The sequence below is a fragment of the Lissotriton helveticus genome, chromosome 10, assembly GCF_964261635.1.
Source record: "Lissotriton helveticus chromosome 10, aLisHel1.1, whole genome shotgun sequence".
NCBI lineage: Eukaryota > Metazoa > Chordata > Amphibia > Caudata > Salamandridae > Lissotriton > Lissotriton helveticus.
This window is the reverse complement of record NC_136071.1, coordinates 273,798,804-273,821,550: the sequence shown is the minus strand read 5'-3', so window position 1 is coordinate 273,821,550 and position 22,747 is coordinate 273,798,804. Positions and strand designations below refer to the sequence as shown.

Sequence of the window (22,747 nt, the reverse complement as noted above, 5' to 3'; positions counted from 1 at the left end):
CCCTGACTCTTGGTGTTGTAATGGAACTGGTTCTATAGCTCCCTTTGTTAAAAGAGCTAGTACCTCTTGTTTGAGGAGCTGTATGTGTTTTGACGAGAGTTTGTGAGTGTGAGGTGAAATATTGGGAGGACTGCTGGTACGCTCCAGGCAATAACTATGTTGGACAATGTTTAATACCCATTAGTCTATCATTGAATGACAAATGGGTAGAAATTGTTGAAGTCTTCCCCCGACAGGTGTAAAATGATTGGGGCACATGTAGGCAAGGCACTGCTTATTGGGAGAAGGAGAGTTATGTGTTGGCGTACCTTTACCCCTACCCTTGAAATTGTTTCCTCTGTACCCTCCTCTATAGAAACCACTAGATGGAGAAGGTTGTGTGTTGGATTTATATGAGGAATTAACATTTAAGTTGAACAAATTTAGAGTGTCGCTGGTGTTGTGGGTTTTCTATACAGGAGCTCTTTTCCACCTAAACCTGAGAACTACCCATAATGTTTGTGTCACTCTATGCCTGAAAGGGTTTCGCTTTGACTTATACTGGGTGCTCCCTTGTGTCTGGACAAAGCTATACCTCTCTGAAGAACTCTAATGAGAGCGAAACACATGTCAGGCATTGCTTTTATTCATTTCAGGTTGGCTTGGATGGTACTTTACGAATCCAAAGCTGTAATACTGTGGCTGGAGTGGTAAAAGGTTTTAGCCATTTTACAGCTCGGCATGGATAGCATGGTGCTAATCCTATTCTTAAAGACTTTGCTGTAGAAATGGTAAAAGACTTTGCCCCTTTCTATCTCAGCTTAGATGGCACTGTGATAATCCTATGCCTAAAGACTTTGATAGAAAAGCAGACATTTGAGGTGAATATATTTAGGGTGTTGCTGGTGTTGAGGGTGCTCTACACAGGAGCTGCTTTCCACCTAAACTTGAGAACTACCCAGAGTTCTGAGCCTCTTTTTTCCATATAAATATATATATATATATATATATATATATATATATATATATATATATATATATATATATATATATATATATATATATATATATATATATATATATATATATATATATACATACAACAAAGCAGGTCAGTCCACAAGGTTGAAGTAAAGCCACACGAAGTTTAATAGGCACATTCGAAATTTGCATCCATTTCACCGCTTGCCAGCAGATACACCACACAATTGCAGTATTTCAAAATAATCGTCTGCCTGACACGTTTCAAGATCGTCTCATTCTTTCTTCAGAGACATATTTGAGAAGAGTAAGAAGCAGCTTTTCTTCGCACACCTAAATAGATATTCTCAACGCCTGCCACAGTAGGCGTGGCGTTTCGCAAGGCCTTCTGGACAATGCAGTGCGCTGAACACTCCTCCCCAAGTGGGGTAGCTTCCCAAGTCTTACAAATTGAACCTGTATTAGAGTTCCAAGTGGAAAGAAATACCACCAAAGATGCTGCCTGCCCCGCTTTCCAGCAGCGAAACAATGCCACAAATCAGCACCTCGCGGTTTATTGATGAAGGCAACCAACAGCAACAGTTCGGTCTTAAGTATGTTCCGACGCGTTTCGAGGCATTGAGCCTCTTCTTCTTGGGCGACTTGAATGAATGTACATAAATGGCGGTGCATGCATTTTATAACCCCGCCCCCAGTGGGCGTTGTTAATTGGCAATTCTATTTTTCTTTCAATAATGCATGCTGGGAATAGTAGTCTATTCTTATAAGCAATGTTCTCCCTTAGTGGGTTCTGTGACAAGCTCTTTGCAGTCAAAGTAATCCCTCTTGTAGGAGACCAAAATGTGTTTATTCTGCCGAACCAGCTGCACTGCTTTCCGTGCGTGGAATCGTTCCCGCCTCGCAGCCACTCAGGGGTATTGAGATGTTGCTATCCTACGCGGAAGGGCTCCGCGTAAGTATTTTCAAAACAACTGCCCAAAGCATTCCAGGCTGCACACCCAGCTGATTCACCTAGCGGTCTATTGGCGAAGGCAACCATATATATATATATATATATATATATATATAAATATCCTGAAAATAAAATGAGGTTTATTACTGGAAAAATAATCCTTTTTGTTGCAGCCACAATACATCGCAGCAACAATGTTCTGAGATATTGGAAGTCGTGTGTGATAAATCCAGTGACCGAAGCGGGTGGGATCAGCAGGGCATACCATGCCCCTAGTTTTTCAATTTAATAGAATATGTTCCCCTATCCGGTCACAAGATGGCAGAAATAGCCATGGCCTAAAGATAAGGCTTGGTGGTTCAGGGACGGACATGGTGGGCAGCGAAAGAAAACTACTCTGTCTCTTCCTTCTTGACCAGAAAAGACAAGGGAAGTGTCCACTTCTCATGCTCTGCTGCTGTCAGCTGCCCCCTCTCTCTCTCTTTCTTCCTCTTCTTCCCTCTCTTTCTGTCTGTCTCGCTCCTCCTCACTTGCTGAATCAAAGCTGTAACTTGAAGAAACAGCTCTCTCTCTTTTTCCTACCATTTCCTTCATTCATTCACCTGTGAAATGGATTCAAAAGAGAAAGAAACACTTTTGCTTGAAATGCTTTTTTCTGACATTTTTCTATTCCAAAGTGCAGCCTCAGAACAGAGAGAAAAAAAGGTTCAAAATATGAAAAATAACTAACTAAAGAAAGACAGAGTTGTCGCAAAGTGACCAGATTGGTTTTATTCACACCCAAACACATTAGTGCCACTTTACAGAGTTTGCCAGTGAAGTGCTACTTTATTTTCTCCTCTTCTTTGAACAGCATTGTTTGCACCGGGTGGGGTAGGTCATCATTCTTGGAGGTACTGCAATACCTCGTTGATGCGTGGAATGGAAAATGTTTCAGGGATGTGGTCTTTTTATACCATACTGCTTATATACTGCTTATATTTTGCTTATATTTTGTACGGATATAAGCAATGGACTTTGAAACGGATTCCTTCCAGGCCATGTACTCATGTCTTTAACTTTTCAGGAAAAAACACTCATTTATTTCTGAATAATGAGTGCAAAAGCATTAAGGTAACCCTGCTGTCCCTGCTTATATTTCAAATTGCTTTACTTAATCTTGCATTCCCTGTGAGTGTTTCCTTTTTCCAGGATATTAGAACTTTTTTTTTCAGTTAGCATATTACTCTTGTCTATTGCATAATTTGAATTGATGCGTGAGTTGCAGACTTAAGAATCCCTGGTCTGTCTCCCTGGGGACTGGTTGAATGAATGCTGGAATTCCAGCCAACCTTCAATAAATGTTCATTACACCTTTGTGGTTTGAGTATGTCTGTTAATTTATTTTTATCGTAGTGTTACATTCACACCAAACGATAACATGTTCCTCTTTGGGCATTCAAAACTTCATATCCCATAATGCATCAATCTTCATTAATGAAACGTATGTCCAATTATTTCACTCACAATGCATTTCGGCTGTGTTAGCCTTCGTCAGGGGACAATTCTACAAAAATAAATAAATCTAAATCAAGTTTTCGGAAATCATCGTTTATCAAGCCACCACCGGGTGTTTTTTAGTGTAAACGGTGCATGAGGTTAGAAAATCGTGTTAGATTTAAAGGTGAGTGACATGTGCGTCGTTTTCGATGAACGGTAACAACCATTCAAATGAACATGTGCGTTGCTCTAAATACGAGAAAGCACAAAAAAATGATGACGATAGTGGTTTTGGTTATGCCGCTGCTAGTTGTAACTACATCTAGTGAGACCCCTGAAGGTGCCGGTTTACGTGCTATCTCTAAGGCATGCTGACGGCTATCGTGCTCGCTTACCGTTAAAATGTGCTTCCCATCATTGCTCTGTGTGTGTGGTCGCTGTGTCAGCTATCGGCACTACGTGTAGCCGTTACGTATTTACATGTCTGCGGTGACGTGTGTTTAAAGGGATAGCGTGTCTACCCGATAATGTCGACAGGCTATGATGTTATGTAGTAAAGTTAATTGAAAAGTAAACTCACAAAAACGTCTCGTGTGAGTGTGTTCCGCGCCGCGGTTACGTGATCTACTGTGGGTGGAAGCTGTATGTATTATAGATGTGCTAAATAAAAGCTGCTGTATGAGTAAAAAACGTGCTGTGTGAATAAGTGAATCAGTCAATAGCGAAACATATCAAGTGTATACGTACTAGTTGCATGCATGCTTACATTCCTATAATGGTATATATGCAGTATGTTTACATTCTTCAAACGGTACCATGAATTATAGATAACATAACAATTCAACTCTCTCATTTAACCCGTGTGGTTTCAAGGTGTTAAGATAGTAAATCCAGTGATTCTCTCTTCTTAGTAAGATTTTCTTATTGCCCATGCCTTCTCTTCTCTCTACTGTTTCTAAAACACATGCTCTTAATTGGCTTATGTGGTGTTGGGCTACCACAAAGTGTGTGGTAATTGTGGATTTCACCATTTTGGTTCTGATATTGCTTTTGTGTTCGTTAAGTCTGATCTTGAATTTACGTTCTTGATAAACGATGATTTCCGAAAACTTGAACTAGATTTATTTATTTTTGTAGAATTGTCCCCTGACAAAAGCTAACACAGCCGAAATGCATTGGGAGTGAAATACTTGGACATACGTTTCATTAATGAAGATTGATGCATTATGGGATATAGACCAGGGATTCTTGAGTCTGCAACTCACGCATTGATACAGTTACACTCCCGAGTGATTCTCGGGAGCACGGCAAACAATTTAGGAGCTATAGATACCACAGCAGTGCACGACCACAACATATATTCTTCAAATAATTTGAATTGAGTCACATCCAGGTGTTTATAGAGGGACATACTTGGGTTGTAGCTGAAGGCAGTGTGAGTTTCTCTCAGTGGGGCAGTATGGTGTTCAGTGGGGGAGAGGTTGTGGCACTATGGCCAGAGCTGCCAAATTTGGAACTGGGGAACCAAGTTCAGCATTCATGACCAGTCCACCAGACCACTCTCCTGAGGGAACACATTCCTATGCTAGACCTTAAAAGGCCCCGCTAGACACTACAAGCCCAGGTATCTTAGCACCGGGAGGTGGACCCTAGCTGTGGCGAGTGTGGGTTAACCTTAAGGCCTGTCCACCACAATCTTCACTGGCAGGCAGGCCTACGAAGCACACCCTATTGCATCAATGGCCCGGTCACTGAGGTCACAGGAAACTTGAGGCCAGTCCACCTCACTCATAGGTAACTCCATTGACCTTGTTTCCGCAGTCGTATTGCAACTTTTAGCATGTGCTGCCTGCTTTGGGGGCACTGGAATTATGCAGCAATGGAGAACAACATTATTTCACAGTGCTGACTAAATTATGCAGCAATAAAGGCTGCAGCATAATGTGGTTCATTTTCTGATATTTTATTATTTTGTCATTGTAACACATACTAACAGTCTCTGCAAAGATTTTGACTCAGCACCAGCGTAATGAGCAAATGCTTCTGTGAGAAAGGTGACCAGTCAACCTTAGCAAAGGGCCCTCCACTTTGCAGCAACACAAGTCATATTTTGTTCTAACTGTTGCTCCGTTTGAGCTACAAACAATTATTTAGTTAAAATCGCCAGATTATGCAACAGATGATGTATTATGTGGAAAAGATGCAGAGCCATAATTATGTGGAAAATATTTGCAAACTAGGATATTTTGTTGCTCTTGTTTGCACTGCCCTTGTGGGAAAAGTGAGGAGAAGTGCTGATGACAGAAACTGCTTGGGTCGGAGACAAATGGCTTGTGATTCCACTTTTAAGCTTATTTGGGGCATTCTGTGATTGGAAACATATCCCACTGTGTGAATGTATTTTACTGTCAGGGATTCATATTAAACCATGAATAAACATGTGTATCATTGGTTGAATTAAATACCTTAATAAACTGTAACTAGTCAGTGAAATGCCAAACAAATACAAAAAATTGGGATGTTTTATTCTTTCTGGCCACACCTCTGACTCCGTCCACTGACCCATTCCTCAGATTATTTCTGCGCTCTGATTCTCCATCCTCAGTTCTCCTACTTTTTTTCCCTACTTCTACCACTGGATAAATCACTTCAGTCAACGCTCATGGATACAAAGCAAATGTGTTTTTTTTACAATTGTGTAATGCTATGTACACATGTTCGTGTGTCAACTGGTAAGACAAAACAAGTATAATATTTCAATATTAATGCTTACCTCCCCATTCAGGAAGCAGTATAAAACAGCAACAACAAAACCCTAGAGAAGCAAGAAATAGATGTCAAAACAATGGCTTCAACATTATGAAATGGAAAATGATGCAACCAATGAACAGAGGAAATAGCATTCCCTGCATAATCACCTGAAAAGATCCCAGTCCTAATTCAAACACCAGCCTCTCTCGCTTACTGACATTTTCAGGGGAAAATGCAAACACAGTGTAATGAATTCCAAACAGTGGGATCAGAAGCAGTGTTGAGCGGGCCAGCCTCCTGTCAAAGAAAATTAGAAAAATAAGTTTAACTTACTTTTCATTTGAGCCTTTTTAGCTCCCCAGCAACGTAACTATAGAGTTTGCAATATTTCTGGAGGTATGTAGGCAATGTTTCAGAACCAATGTACCAGAAATGATAATTAAACCACCCTCTTGTCTTTCTGAAAGAAACAGATTCCCCAAACATGATTAAGAGCTAAATCAAAGCGTAGTAAGTTAATTAGGGTACCCATGAAATAAAATTGAGATGTATTGTCACGTTTAGTGCACATTTATGGATCAACTCTTCATAGATGTCAACTTTTGTAACTTCACACATTAATTAATTGACTGTTTTGTAGCTTAGTGCGTCCACTTTTCGTTAGGGGTAGTACCCGCTGTATAAATGTCATTGCAATTTCCCAGCACATCTCTAATATAGGTGTGGGAAAGGACTCCTAAAGGTGACAGGTTTTTCAGACACCACATAGGCAGTTGTGAAGTGTGGCATTTGCCTACCTACTAAGGGCCTCATTACAATGTTGGGCAGACCGTAGCAGACAGGAACCACCCTACCTTAGGTCATCGGTTCCGACCTCAGCATTAAGTGTGTGACCGCCTATGGGGCTGTAGGAAACATCCATTCTACAATGGAACATTGTGCGGTGGGCGGAAAAGGCCAGCAGCACAAGCTTCCTTTGCAAAATGGATGTTTGCAAACATCCCTGCACTGTCTGGCAGGCACAATGTGGTGCCGGTCACACAGTGCAGGAATGTCCAGGCACCATAGCGGAGGGGCAGGGGGAAAGGGGCCCACCTAGGGCCCCCAAAGACATTTTCGACAGGCTTTCTGTGTCAGCAAGGCTGACATGAAAAGGCTGTCGGAAAGTGGTATCATAATCCCGACGGCAGACCCTATCCTGGCTCCGCCGTCATTATGGGACTATGGTGTTTTCTGCCACATTGAGGGGCTCCTTGAGCCCGTCGTAAGCAACACGGATGGTCCCTCCACCCGATGCCTTCGCCTGCCACATCGTAATGTCGCAGGCAGACATCAGGGGCAGATGACCGAAGGACTGCAACCGAATTTGGGTCTGTTGCAGTCCTTCTGACATCATAATTAGCCCCGTGGTGATGAAAAGTGAGATAGTAAGGCTTGTTTCCATATACTTTTTATTTTAGGTTTGTTCAACTATTTTCTAGAATTTTTTAAGCTTTATTGCTATTATACTGTTTTTAAATCCAAGGGGCAATGTATACATAGATACTTTTGTTTCACAAAAGTTCATATCCATGTGATATAGAGAAATTTGACAGCACAGCATGCTCCTACACCTAATGATCTAGGTATCACAAAATCTCTTTTTTCTGTTGGATTTCCTTCTTTTAGCACTTTTATGCTCATCTTCTTTCTTTGAACCATTTTAAATGTTTGGACTTCTAAGGCTCTCATTAGGGGTGGCCAATATTTCCCCACATCTTCATTTACCGATACTGAGGGTATTCCTAATATTAGGGGTGTAGAAAATCTTGCCCATGATGAGTTGGACCCAGAGGGTATATTAAGAAATGAGTAATTACCAGGAGCACTCGTAATTCTGGGTCAATTTCTCCATTAATTCCTCAATTTGGTTTGCACTTTCATCAAGCGATTTTGGCTGCCTTTCAATCGCCAAAAATTGATGGTGACAGTAAACAAGTCCATGGTGTTCCAGAAAGTGTAATTCAAATGTGGACCGTAACTGTTGTAACTGGTCCCATTAGAATTAAATTACCACTTGAATTGAGGGCCTATGTCTCTAAAGTTCCTGCTTGGAGAATAACCCATGCATTTACAATCTCTTTTTAATAACATAATTAACTCCCACGCCTGTGTTCTTCACAGAATACATGTTTACTGTCTTGAAACTTTAGTATAGGATTTGATGCTTGAGCCCTGGTCCATTTTGACAGCTCAATGCAGAAATTTTGTAAATCAACATTTTTAGCCTTGGCTTACAGAGAGTGTTAGCAGTTTCACTTGTGGAATAAACAATAACTTAGAAATACACAGTAGCGGTCGGCAGTAGGTGTTTCTGTAGGTCGGTGACGTGGGCAGGGGGAGGGCAGGGTGGGGGTAGTAATGTATGGATCACGGAGTTTTAGCCGACCGCTACTGGAAATACATATATTAATAAATACATAGATGGGCTTCAAGGCAGCCCTCTCCGTACACTGTTGTGTTCTGCTGTCTTTCACATTTTGCTTCCTCCCTCAACATGGGTCGGGCCACTATAGCCAATGACTGCCTTGCACTGAATATGATAGTATTTTTCTCAAGTGACTCTGGGTCCAATATTTTATTTTGGGGATCATTTTTTCTGTTCAATGTTTATATTTTTCATTAAAAAAAATAGTCTTCTTGCGTGTTTCAACTATGAGGTAAGGTTACAGTAACTCACAGCCATTAGTGGTATCTTTTTGCACCAATAAGATTCCTTTCCTCTTGTGATGTGCATTAAAACTAAAAAACGTGGGACTTATTTATGAGAGCCCTGCATTATTTTTGCACCATGTGAAGTGGTACATGCATGATGCAGGGCTCTCATAATGATTTATGAAGCCATGCAATGGCACCCTGCATGACTTTGAGTGGCCGCATAAATCATAAGTAAGGGTTGAAGCACAAATTGCTGTGTCGCCTTACTCTGCGCCTGAAAGATGCTTCAGAGGCATTGCAGTAATTTTTCCCATGCAACACCCATGGAATTTGATGCTGTCCCAGATTTACAAAGTGATGTAAACCTGAAGAAGCATTAGATCCGTATGCCTCCCGAGGTGAGGCGTAAATAGGAGAAATATATTTATTTCTCCTTATTTTTTCCTTTTCCTTTGTGTGCTGCATTCTGTAGCACACATAGGAAGAGAGAAACACAGCGCCTCAGTAATTTTAGACAGAATAGTTGTGAAAAGCTTGCTACAAAATGGAGTAATGCCTTGGGGATAAATGTTACCTTCACAATTATTAGTCAAGCACTAGGTACTACAGATTGGTCAATTCATTCTGTTAGCCTGAGACTATAACAATTTGTTTACAATTTGCATGTATTACTACACCCCAGAGAAGATTGCTTGCTTGGCTCAGGCAGCACAAAGGGATCAAGGACGGGACCAGAACAAATGTCCCAAATGTGGTGTGTATGCCGCAAGTAATGTACATGTGTTTGCTACTTACCCTGAGCTAGAAACTATTTGGCAGAAAGTATGCCAGGTAATGAGGCAACAATTAGGGATAGTTTCCCCTCCTACATTCAAGGAAATTTTGTTTGGCTACAAAAAAGAGAGTCAAGGATCGAGATGGCTTATCACAATAATGCTGGTAATGCCCGACTTACTATTGCTAGGGTTGGGGTCTCTCCTAAACCTCCTTCTGTGGGTGAATGGTGGGCTATAGTAAGGGAGACTTAAGAAATGGAGAAAGCCCTGGATAGGGCAAGGGGAACTCGCTCCTTGATGAAATTAGAGACTATATGAATCCATTCAGCATGGATACATAAGATTAATAGATTAGATTAGAACAGGGGACGGATAATATTTAATCTGTAGTTGTTTCTTCAGGGATCAGGAACTTAGATATAGTCTTAAGTTTATGTTTGTTACTCTCAAACATGTTGTTATAGATATGTTTGTATATGTGTAGTGATGTACCTCTAAAGTTGGTTTTGTCACTTTTCTAATTATCAATATAACGAACAATGAAACTCCCTAGATGACAATACAAATATTGTTAAAAAAAGAGGAAAACCCATTGTAGCAGTGTTGCTGTGCAGGAAGGTGCCCCTGCCAGCACAAAACAATCTTGCCTGCAATGTAGGCAACCTTGCACCGGGGTACAAGGATGTCTATGTTGGAACTAGGCTGCCATAACGGCGCATGTGCAGGCAGAAAGGACAGTTATGCATTTTATTGCTTAAATATGGTATATTGCTGCACTTTCATTATGGCTTACTGTCCTACGCTAAAATGCCATAAATGATTCCCCGTATTAATATCTGTTCTGAGTACACCTGCCTGCTAGTAAGCACCTTTACTATTTTATTAAAATTATATGCAAAGGTTAATTTATATTTGGATTAAAACCATTATTACAAGAATGTGGCCCTGTTTATCTTACTTTGTAGCATTAAAAAATAAAAAAGTGTAAAAAATAATCAATCAATCAATCAATCAATCAGGGGTTTGTAGAGCGCCACTCACCTGTGAGGGTCTCAAGGCATGGGGGGGGAGTGGCTCCGGATCAGTTGACGAGCCAGATCTTATGGTCCTTCCTGAACGTGTGCAGGATCGGGGAGCGTCTGATGTTCATTGGGAGCTCTTTCCAGGTTTTAGCCACGATGTAGAAGAAATCTTTCCCTCCTGTTCTGTTTCTGCGGATGCGGGATACCTCTGCCAGGGAGAGGTCGGCGGAGCGGAGGTTCCTCTTGGGTGCGTTGAAGGAAAATGTCGTTGAGTTATTTGGGTCCGATGTTGTGATGGATTTGTAGGCGTGGGTGAGGAGTTTGAAGGTGAGCCTCTTCTCGATGGGGAGCCAGTGGATGCCTCGTAGGTGTTGGGTCATGTGCTCCTGGCCCGGTGTCCCGAAGACAAATCTGGCTGCGGCGTTCTGGATGGTCTGGAGCCTGTACAGCAGAGACTTGTTGATTCCGGCATAGAGGGCATTGACGTAGTCCAGTCTGCTGGTGATGAGTGTGAGGGGAATGGTCTTTCTGCAGCCTGGGGGGATCCACTTGAAAGTCTTATGGAGGGTGCGCAGACAGCTGAAGCTAGTGGAGGCGACTGTGTTGATCTGGCGGATTCATGGAGAGGGAGGTGTTGAGAATAATGCTGAGGATTTGTGCGTGGTCCGTGGGGGTGGGTGGGCTCCCAAGGGCAGAAGGCCACCAAGTGTTACAGGCGGTGGTGCAGGGTCCGAGGATGAGGACCTCTGGCTTCTCTGAGTTTAGCTTCAGGCAGCTGTCCTTCATTCAGCCAGCCTGCAACATCCTTCATACCTCCCTGGAAACATAGTCTGGTGTCCTCTGGATTCTTAGTGAGCGAGAGGATGAGCTGGGTGCTGTCAGCATAAGATACAATGCTGAGCCCATGTTGTCTGACGATGGCGGCGAGGGGAGCCATGTAGATGTTGAAGAGCGCGGGGCTGAGTGAAGATCCCTGGGGGACACCGCATTTGATTTCCGTGGGTTTGGAAAGGAAGGGAGGAAGCCAAATCCTCTGGTTGTTAATGCTTGTTTCTTCTTGTGACTTTCAGTGCTATGTTTTGGCAGTCTTTTTTGGAACTGCAACAACTTAACAATGTGTCTCAATGATGTATTTTCCAACTCTTTAAATCTTTACTATTTTGGATGTTTATTTGGTGCCTGTACTATATCGCAATTCTCAGATGGTTTAACTCTGGGGAGGAAAGTTAATGTTGCAATTGAGATGGCTAATGTGGCTGATCTCATTCATACAGACACAATGCTGTTGTTGCTTATTATTCCTATATTTCAGTAAACGACATTCACGTCAATAGAGATCTGTAGGTGTATCATGATGTCTCTGCATACATACATGTCTTACAGCTAAACCCTCACATTATGAAGTTAAATATTATTTTGAAGTGGTATCACTAGAGAGGCACCCATCAATTGGCATATTATAACATTTTGAAAAGAAAACTCAACTGAAACAGTGTTTGCTGTTTCATGCCTTGATAGTTTCTGATGACTTAGATAACATCACCATCATTAAATATGTTGTAGTGGCAATCGATGTTGAGAAATTATAAGAATGTCACCTAATTTAGGGAAGGGTGAATAGGAGTGTTAGCAGAGTCCTCTTTAAAGATAAAACATTTAATTACCATGGGAAGAGGGACAAGTTCATGGCTTTCCATAGGGATAGACCCTAGTAGATGGGTTCCTACTAGCAAAGTTAATATATGGCTTCACAAAGAAATCAAGGCTTTAATTACATTGATTATACCAGTGGCAGAGCACAGGTCATTCATCAATGTTGTTTGAGGTGAGGTGATTTTTTTTGTCAGACATAAGTGTGATCCAGAAATGTCTGAGAACAATTGCACTGTTACCATTGCAATCTATGTAATCTAACCCCTAAAATATAAACAATTCCTGAAAGCTATCCCAAATTAATGTACCATATTTGATTAGAACTCAGACTGAAGACCATAGTCTATGCATTGATTAGGCATGAACATACACCTAAGGATTACACAAATGCTCAGGTAAGCTAAATTGGTATCAGGTTGACTATTTAATGAACTTCTGGGAAAAGGCAGTTCCAAAGAAAGGTACGAACTTCTGTAAGTAACTTGCCTCCTGCTCTTTCGTGAACACTGCAGTGCATGAAAAACACCGTACTAGATTTGGATGGTAGAATACTGGCAGGATGGTATATTGCAGTGTGTCCTAACTTTACCGTGAATCCTTGGCTCGTTCTATTGTCTGGAGTGTCTACTGTAGGTCTGGAAATCTGTATCCATGCCAGATGTTCCAGTCAGCTATAGACTAAATAGACTATGGACTATGATTATAGACTATAGACTGTGACTATGGACTACAGACTATGGGCATTCAGATATATATGTATGTACATTATTCTTAGGTGAATATGTGGAAAATCTAGCATGAATGTGGTCACCTTGGACAATTAACAGTCGCTCATGAGTTAAGTCTTAAAAATTTGCATCAGCATTCATTGAAAATTATCAAGTTTTGCTTATTGGAGAATCACAGCTGTTTTAGTGCAAAGGATCAAGAAAATCCTCTACATCCTGTGTAGAAAAGTTCTAAAGAAGACAATGGAAGATCCACTTTGGAATAAGGTAACTTTGGACTTGCTTTTTATTAATGAGGACCTGTTATAGTTTTTCAGTTGGGGAACATCAGATGACTAGTAACAAACATTTGTTTCAAGTTAGAAACATTAGCCGATGCACCATATATTAAAGGAAAAGCCAAATACTTTATCCCAAAAATATATTTTGATTGCTTATATTTCTATAAATATCTTTGATAGACAATCATGATTTACCTGTGACCCAACCCATTGCCAAGCAGAGGGATATTTTTAATCATACAACTAGTGACAATTTGATTGACCTTATTTTTGTGTTCCAAGTAATAATTGGAGTATATTAACATTTGTGAAATCTTTATACATTAACTCAGTGGGAGAATTTTGGCACTGAATTAACATATGCCCACAATCGAATCTCAGGCCTTTTGTAGATGTTTACTTAAAATTATTTAATACCCAGTCCCACAGATCTAATGGGGTACCATACATTTTAACCATTTCCCTTATTCTTTGGCAGTTCCTGAACCACCTTCTGGTTTAACAAAGTGAAACACTAATGACACACGAAGTTGCATTTAAAAGTGACCTGGCATGACAGCTGTGATCCATACAGCTCCTTCTAAATGCTAAGCCTGTTTTACACAGGCATTTCTGAGCGTTTAAAGTAAATGATTAGTGTTAAACTTCCTGTGTTTTTAACATGTCTGAGGCTCTGTGTGATCACTTTTTGTCATGTCACTGGGGTTAGATGTCACTTTGCTTTTACTGTGACATCATTGTGTAGCGTGCTATCCCTGGCATTTTGATCAAATAAAACCAATGTGAAACCAAGAACAAAAAAGTAGGTGTTTTTGCTGCAGCCACACTGAGCAGGAGAAAAGACTTAGAAGTAATTTATTACATATCATCAAGCATGAAGAAATATAGGGGTACTCATTACTGATTCCCTCTACGTGGGCTGTAGCCAAAAGGAATATATGAGGAAGATCTCTCAGCACACATTCCCTAGGGCAGATCAAACCAAGGAGCTAGGCTATTCTAAAGTATATTATGCATGCTGCATTACAACACATGCTTTAATGCTTATTTAGGCAGTAAGCATAAACTCTTTTAGCTGTTCAGAGTGCATCATATAGTGACATGAAAGAATCACAACCACCATCCTTAGAAGAGTGGAAACAGCAATTACAATGCGGTGTGAACCACACATGCCTTTACAACAAAAGCTTATAAATGAAAGCAAGTTCTTTATCACGAAGAGCCTTTACAATGCATGCTATTACTACGCAAGATGTTAGTATAAAGGTAAGTGTATTATATATATATATATATATATATATATATATATACACAGGGTACTTTGCAATATTTAGGTTTAGCACTTTATCCCCCTTTCCCCTTATTCCCTCGTGCACTTTAATATACTCCACTCGACGCAGGCTTGAAACCAGTCTAATTTGTATATGTTTGCACTTATGGATCAGCCTAAGATCCCAGTCACTATTTCGTGTGAAAATTTACGTTTTTTTTAATGGATTTATCCCGGAATTAAGTGTATGGTATTTTTACAAATAATAATTGTGGATTTATACAAATAATAATTGTGGATTGAGAATTTTAAAAAAATGCAGTATTTTGCACTATACTCCAATAGATAGGAGTAGTATGTCTTTTATTTTCATGACACTGTGACACCATGTGACTGGGCGGGCTGATTGGGTGTGCACTGCATTATAAAATTAAAAAATTCAAGCTGGCTCACTTGCATGTGAACAAGGGCTTTTCAAGCCCGAAACGCGTAGTGCCCTCCTGCCTACCGACAACCTTGCAATAAAGAAAGAACCTGTGAAGCGCATCTGGTGGTCCGTCTCCTCTGTTACCTCGCCGATCCGACTTTGGTCTGACCCGGAAGTGGTGTTGTTTGGAGTTTTCGCATAATTAATTACGGAAGCTGGCTTGCTTTCGTTCCGGACTCCCTTTCCTGGTTGTGGCGCCACCATCAAGCTACTGTTTTTCAAAAGTTTTCCCGAAAGGAATCAATTGTGGCGGCCCCCTCACGCGACCTGTAAGAAGATATCCTCGACCAGCTGTGCAACCCGGGCATTCATCGGCGGATTCGGAAGGCTCTGCCGGAAGAGTGACAGTGGTGCACGCAGTGAGTCTAAGTCTTTGGTAGAGCGGAGGTGGAAAGGTTTCCCTATTCTGGGGAATAGCGCATAACATAAACGCCACTTGAACCAACTAGATACTAAGTGGTGTAATTTGCAATATACAAAAGTCGGGTTAAGCGGAGGTTATGTCTGCGGAGGAGTTCCGTGCGAGGGAGGAGGAGGCGGAGCTACTGTTTAATCAAGTTATGATGCCAAGCAACAGTACTAGTGCACCAGCAGCAAGTGTGGAGTCACAAGAAAAATCCAACGTTAAGACATTATTCAAAGCATTGGAAAAACAAAAACGTCTTGAAATAACAAAATGGTGGGAACATTATTCCCTTTCCAAGTATGCAGAAGTCAAGAGGGTGCCACGAGGGCTAAGATTCATGTTAGCCCCAAGCTTCGAGAATCCAAACCCATTAATGTTAAAAGAATGGGGTCAAAATAATCTCGCAGCTTCTATGAATTCAGTTCTTATTCTCATCAAATATGCCGCCATTGACAGAGATGCTATTTTGAAAATCATTGCTCAGCTGGAGGAAGAAATAAATGCATTGGGTGAAGTGGAAGGGGTCAAAAAGTTGAAAGAAGGAATGGATGATCGCTTAAAAAAGCATGCTGAAAAAATAAAGGCGAGGAAAATTAGTAAATTTGCCCGGGACGCTTCAGATTATGCGAATGGCCAAATATTCACCTTCGCACGAAAATATAACGCAACAAAGAGACAACAATTCAGAGGCGCATTAAAATCCACACCCAATGCACAACCCACAGCAGTCGAAAATGAAGCCTGTGACGAAGCCTCAGTTGGTGCTAGCACCGACACAATGTCAAGCTACAGTGGGTCAAGTGGTTCAAGCACGGATCTAAATGCCATCAATCAAACTTTGCCCGTTTTGGATATCGATGAGGAATTGGGTTTTTTAGTGTCAGAAAGACTACGCACACTTCGACCACGCCAAAGGGCGGCAATAGATCCCGCCGCAACCAAAAACGCCGGGAAAGGCGGAGAAGACGCAAACAAAGGAGCAAAGAAACAGAAAAACAATCAACAGTGGAGGAAAAAGAAACAATAATGGATAGATCTATCATCAACTTATCCGATGTGGTCCTCACTAAAGCGGAGCAACAACTTCTTGCTTTAGGTTTAAACTACTGTGCTGACCAAAACTTCAATTACGCTTCCACCAGAGTGGATGTTTATTGTTACATCCGCAAATTAAAGCTACGTAAATTCTTAGCCTTGCAACGTCTTAAAGCTACTGCCGGCTCCAACAATTCTGCCAGTTTGGATATCACTGACACGGAACAACTTTTGTCAGTTTCAGATGCGTCAGTGCTTCTGGCTATCCATGATCTAGTTGATGGAGACAATAGCGGGACAATCAATGAAAGTGGAGCGGTAAGCACACAAAACCGACTCGAAAGAATCAATATATCCAAATCAGGAGCGGGCATAACCCCATTCAAGAGAAAATCTGAAATTGTACCTATTATGACTCGTGATGCAGTTGATGTTTTCCAGGATTGTGTCATTACAGAAATGAAAAAACTGCACAAAACAGGTAACATCAAAAATAATAAAAAAAGAAAAAAATATGATGTGAAACAGGCGCAATATCATATACTGATGAAGAAACTAAAGAACAATCCAGACATCATAATTAAAACGGCAGATAAGGGTGGAAACATCGTTATTTGGCCAAAAGCAGCGTACATTCTGGAAGCCCAAAGACAACTATGGGATGTAGCTTGTTATAAAAAATCAACAAACAAGGAATATACTAAGGCCAATGAAAATTTAAGCAAACTCCTACAAAAACACCGTAGAGAAGGCCTAATGTCGGAGGAGGAATACAAATTTATGCTTAATGAACATCCTACTTTGCCAGTTCTTTATTTAATTCCGAAAGTACATAAAGGACAGTCACCGGTGCCAGGCAGGCCAATTATCTCCGCGATAAACAGCTGTGGAGAAAAGGTAGGCCAGTATGTGGACTTTTTCCTGAAAAAATGGGTAAGCAGCTTGCCTAGTTTTGTACGTGACACTGGAGACTTTCTGGCTAAAATAGAGGATCTAGAATGGCAAAATGATATGCTGCTTATTACTTTGGATGTCGAACAGTTATACACCAGTATTTCACACACTGATGGAATGAATGCAGTTTCCCATTTTCTGGGCCATCGGCCGATTGACTTTTATGAACATAACAAAGTGATTCTGGGCCTGATTGAATGGTGTTTATATAACAACTATTTTTTATTTGGCAAAGAAATTTGGAGGCAACTGAGGGGCGTGGCGATGGGGGCCTGCTTCTCCCCCAGCTATGCGTGCTTGCACGTTGGCTGGTGGGAGGAGCGGGTCCTCAACGTCACGCATCAAGTGTGGATGCGAGAAAAAGTTGTTCGATACCTTCACTATATCGATGATATTTTCATAGTTTGGCAAGGTGATGAAACAGAAGCCTGTGCTTTTATTGATGCAATCAATGACAATCCATTTAACCTTAAATTCACGTCTAAAATGAGTACTAAACAAGCGGAATTTTTGGATGTCACTGTTTATATTGATGATCATGACAGGGTGCAGACAACACTTCATCGTAAAAGTACTGCGGGTAACACTACCCTCCATGCCTCTAGTTTACATCCGAGGCACACGATCCAAAGTATTCCTTATGGAGAAATTCTCAGGTTGAAAAGAATATGTAGTGTTGCTACTGACTTTGAGATTTGTGTTAAGGACTTGCGTAGCCGCATGAAAGCCCGAGGGTACACAGAAAAAATGTTCAACCAAGCGTTAGTGAAATCTCAGGGCAGAACACGTGCCAGTCTTTTAAATCTAGCTTCTGAAAATACCGAATTGCCCGATGAGACATCAGATATCACTAAACAGGAATGTCCCAGATTCATCACTGATTACAGTAGCCAACAAAACAGGATAAGGCAAATAATCAACCACCACTGGCCCACTATACTAACTGACAGTGTACTAGGCAGCATGCTTCCTGACAAACCCCTGGTCACCTTTCGTCGGGCACTTAGTATGGGTGCTGTGCTCGACCAGAGTAGCCCTGAGCTCAAACTCAAACCTAATTGGCTAATCAAGGAGGGATTCCGGAAATGCTCTACTTGTAGAGCATGTAATTTCGGAATAAATAAGACACACTATAAAACCCCCTTCAATGATATTGAGATCCCAATTAAAGGCCAGCATACATGCAAAACGGAATATGCAGTATATGTACTGATATGTACCTGTGGCCTCAATTATGTAGGCAGTACGAAACAGCCAGTACATGTCAGAATTGTACAGCACATTCGGGCTATTTTGCATTCTGATCCTGCATATCCGGTGGCACGAAATTTTTTGAGCTCACACAACAAAGACATCAATTGCCTAACATATTATGTGGTGGCCGCAGTCCCCAAACCAAGACGAGGGGGCAACCGTGAGCTCAAACTACATCAACTAGAGTCACGAATGATCCTCGAATATGACTGTAAATGGCCGAATGGGCTTAACATCACAGAGGACCTTCGCCATTTTTTGTGATATGCTATGGTTTTTTGTGATATGCTATGCTTTTTTGAACATTGAGTCTCTAGCACTCTTATTTAATCTAGGAGTTAACCCCTCTAGATAGTCAGGTTCCCTGTTATCTAGTAGGTCAAACATATTACCCTAGGTGAACAGAGATAGCATTTGTCCAGTCAGGTAGTTGCGTGGTCAGTCAAGTTCCTTGTTGGCCACTTGGCCATTAATAGACTTAGCTCCTTACCTCCTCCAATTTTGTAAATATACACTGATTGCTATTTAAAATCTAGCAAACACTTTTTATCAAAATTCTTGTATAATATTTTATCACTTTTTTACACTGGGTGTTTTTAGCTATAAGGAATTTTACATATTGTAGTTTTATGACAGTATCAAATGTTTGTACAGTTTTTTAAAGAGATATGTAGAAGGACAGTGTCCTATCTCTAACTGTTAAGATTGCATTCATGCATTGAATACACAGGGTACTTTGCAATATGTAGGTTTAGCACTTTATCCCCCTTTCCCCTTATTCCCTCATGCACTTTAATATACTCCACTCGACGCAGGCTTGAAACCAGTCTAATTTGTATATATTTGCACTTATGGATCAGCCTAAGATCCCAGTCACTATTTCGTGTGAAAATGTACGTTTTTTTTAATGGATTTATCCCGGAATTAAGTGTATGGTATTTTTACAAATAATAATTGTGGATTTATACAAATAATAATTGTGGATTGAGAATTTTTAAAAAATGCCGTATTTTGCACTATACTCCAATAGATAGGAGTAGTATGTCTTTTATTTTCATGACACTGGGACACCATGTGACTGGGCGGGCTGATTGGGTGTGCACTGCATTATAAAATTAAAAAATTCAAGCTGGCTCACTTGCATGTGAACAAGGGCTTTTCAAGCCCGAAACGCGTAGTGCCCTCCTGCCTACCGACAACCTTGCAATAAAGAAAGAACCTGTGAAGCGCATCTGGTGGTCCGTCTCCTCTGTTACCTCGCCGATCCGACTTTGGTCTGACCCGGAAGTGGTGTTGTTTGGAGTTTTCGCATAATATATATATATATATATAGATATATATATATGTATGTATGTATATTTACATACATATATGTTACCTTCTGGCGGTAACCAGTAGGTGGTTATAGTTAAACCCATGTTACCAAAAGAAAAGCGCCTTTTGACTTTCCTATGTCTTTGACACCGTTTGACAAATATTCCTGAAAATGTTTAAAAAAAGTGCCCCGGTGATTCTTGTTGTGCATGGTACGTTTGTGGGCAATCTGTCAAGCGGGGCGAGAAAAAGGCGGTTCACAAATGTGCACTTCCCATGTTAATTCCCATAGGACCTTTGGTCGAAGCTGCAGTCCAAAGCACTGGATGGAATTACACCAAATTTGGCAGAAAGGAAAATGTGGTTACACAGGTCACGCTTTCAGTTATTTAATTTAAGTCCATTCAGTAGTTGTTGAGAAATTTAGGAAAATACAGGCAGTGATATCTCTGGCTGTGGCCACATGCTTATGTAGGCAGTAGGCATAAACCCTTTTAGCTGTTCTAAATGCATCCTATAGTGACATGAAAAAAATAAGATTCACCATCCTTAGAAGAGGTAAACAGCAATTACAATGCTGTGTGAACCACAAATGCCATTATAACAAAAGCTTAACAAAGCATGCATCTTTACCATGCAGTTCTTTACCCTGACCTGCCTTTACAATGGATGCCAATACCATGAAAGATATTAGTATAAAGTTAAGTGTATTGTATGTATATATGCACCTGTATCTATATATATATATATATTTATATACAGATATTTAGATATATATATATATATATATATATTGATATATTAATATATATATATATATATATTCACTGAAAAAACCATAGGTTATAGACCATATATAGTTAGGAATTAGCATTTAGAAAACCTTATTTTACTCACACAAAACCATTGAAATTCCATATATAGTTAGTTGCACTAACTATATATCGCGCACCCGCAATCCACTGCTGATGATGTCACATATTACATCATTCATGACATGGTCAGTGACATCACTGATGACATCACTGATGACATCACTGATGACATCTCAAATGACATCACTGATGACAACATCCAGTGATTATGTGTTTCTGTAAAGTTTAAATATGTTTTACATATTGAAGAATGAGTGGATGTATAAGTGTCTGAATGAAGGTTTTAGTAGGTGCGTGATTGACTGTATGAGTGAGTGATTAAATGCGTCTTACTAAATGCACGGGTTAGTGACTAAACTGTCTGAAAGTGTGCATCAGCATGTCTGTTGTTGTGCAAGCTGCTGCATGTGTTGATCAGTAGCTATATAAGTAGCTATATGGGTTATTGATTGGTTGCACAAGTATTTGTATGGGAGACTGAGTGTGTGTATGGCTGGCTGGGAGGTGTGTGACTCTGTGCAGATCAATGTGTACTTGTATCAGTGATTCTATAAGAGAGTAAGTATGTGTTAGTATATGTTTGAAAATGTAAGGTACTCTATGTTTAACTGTGTAGATTAGAAAATGGAACTGTGATTGATTCTTTACAGGACTGACTAGGTGTGTGAGTAACTCCATGGATGAGTGGCAGAGTGTGAGTGTCTGTATAGGTGTATGAGTGCATATGATAGTGTTGTAAAGATGAGTGATTGTATGTATGAATGATTGTATGGGTGAATGAGTGAATGTGTGTGTAGACGTAGGAATCAGTGAGTGCGTATGTAGTAACTAGTATTGGTGTGTCAATGGTTTCAAAAATTATACTCTGTATTTAACACTGGGTGTAACAGAGGTTATATTAAAGTGTGAGGAGATGCATTGTATTGTCACATTAATGATATCATCATTGATGTGACCATTGATGTCAAATGAGATATCATCAGTGATGTCATTTGAGATGTCATCAGTGATGTCATCAGTGATGTCACTGACCATGTCATGAATGGTGTAATATGTGACATCATCAGCAGTGGATTGCGGGTGCGCGATATATAGTTAGTGCAACTAACTATATATGGAATTTCAATGGTTTTGTGTGAGTAAAATAAGGTTTTCTAAATGCTAATTCCTAACTATATATGGTCTATAACCTATGGTTTTTTCAGTGAATTTTCAAGGTTTTGTAAATACTAATTCCTAACTATATATGGTCTATAACCTATGGTTTTTTCTGTGAATTTCATTGGTTTTTTAACAGCTAATATCTGTAGCTGTAAAATTTATTCTTCTTTAAATCCAAAAATATATTTTATATGTTTATGAATAATTTTTTTTTTTTATATTTTTTTTTCTACGTTCCCGCTTCGCGAATCGGGAAGCTTCCCGTTAGCTGACCTTGATGCCGCGAAATAGACCGCGAGCCGGTAAACGTTTCTTTACCGCAAGTGCCGCGTTAGAAAACAACATCGTGACGCCTCCCGTCCGCATGACGTTCCACGTTGTCGCGTGATACGTCATATGACGTGCTACGTTAGCGAACTGGTACGCGAAGCGAGTCGCAAAGCGCAGGTTTCTGGAAGCAAACCGTGAGGCCCTGCAAAGCGCTTAACGTAAACACAGCAAGTCATGTGACTTGGTAATAACACTTTTCATTGGTTCATTTCACTTTTGGTTTCCTAATGATGTAAGACTAGGTCATATAATCTAAAATGAACACTTTTGATTGGTTGAGAACTCTTGTTTTTCCCAAATGATGAAAATCCCTCCTTCTTTCCTCACTCTGACTTTCATCATTGTGAGAGAAAGACCCTTTG

General features: G+C 40.4%; 1 protein-coding gene across 4 annotated transcripts in view; it reads right to left on the bottom strand.

Annotated features, from left to right (window-relative positions):
• Positions 1–22,747, bottom strand: part of ADCYAP1R1 (ADCYAP receptor type I) — an 857,256-nt gene that overhangs the window by 19,889 nt on the left and 814,620 nt on the right. For all 4 annotated transcript variants that reach the window (XM_078665292.1, XM_078665293.1, XM_078665294.1 and 1 more), the window contains 2 exons: positions 6,310–6,439; positions 6,165–6,206 (listed from right to left, as the gene is read on the bottom strand). In XM_078665292.1, the coding sequence (XP_078521418.1) occupies positions 6,165–6,206; positions 6,310–6,439 (172 nt within the window). The remainder of the gene's footprint in view (positions 1–6,164; positions 6,207–6,309; positions 6,440–22,747) is intronic.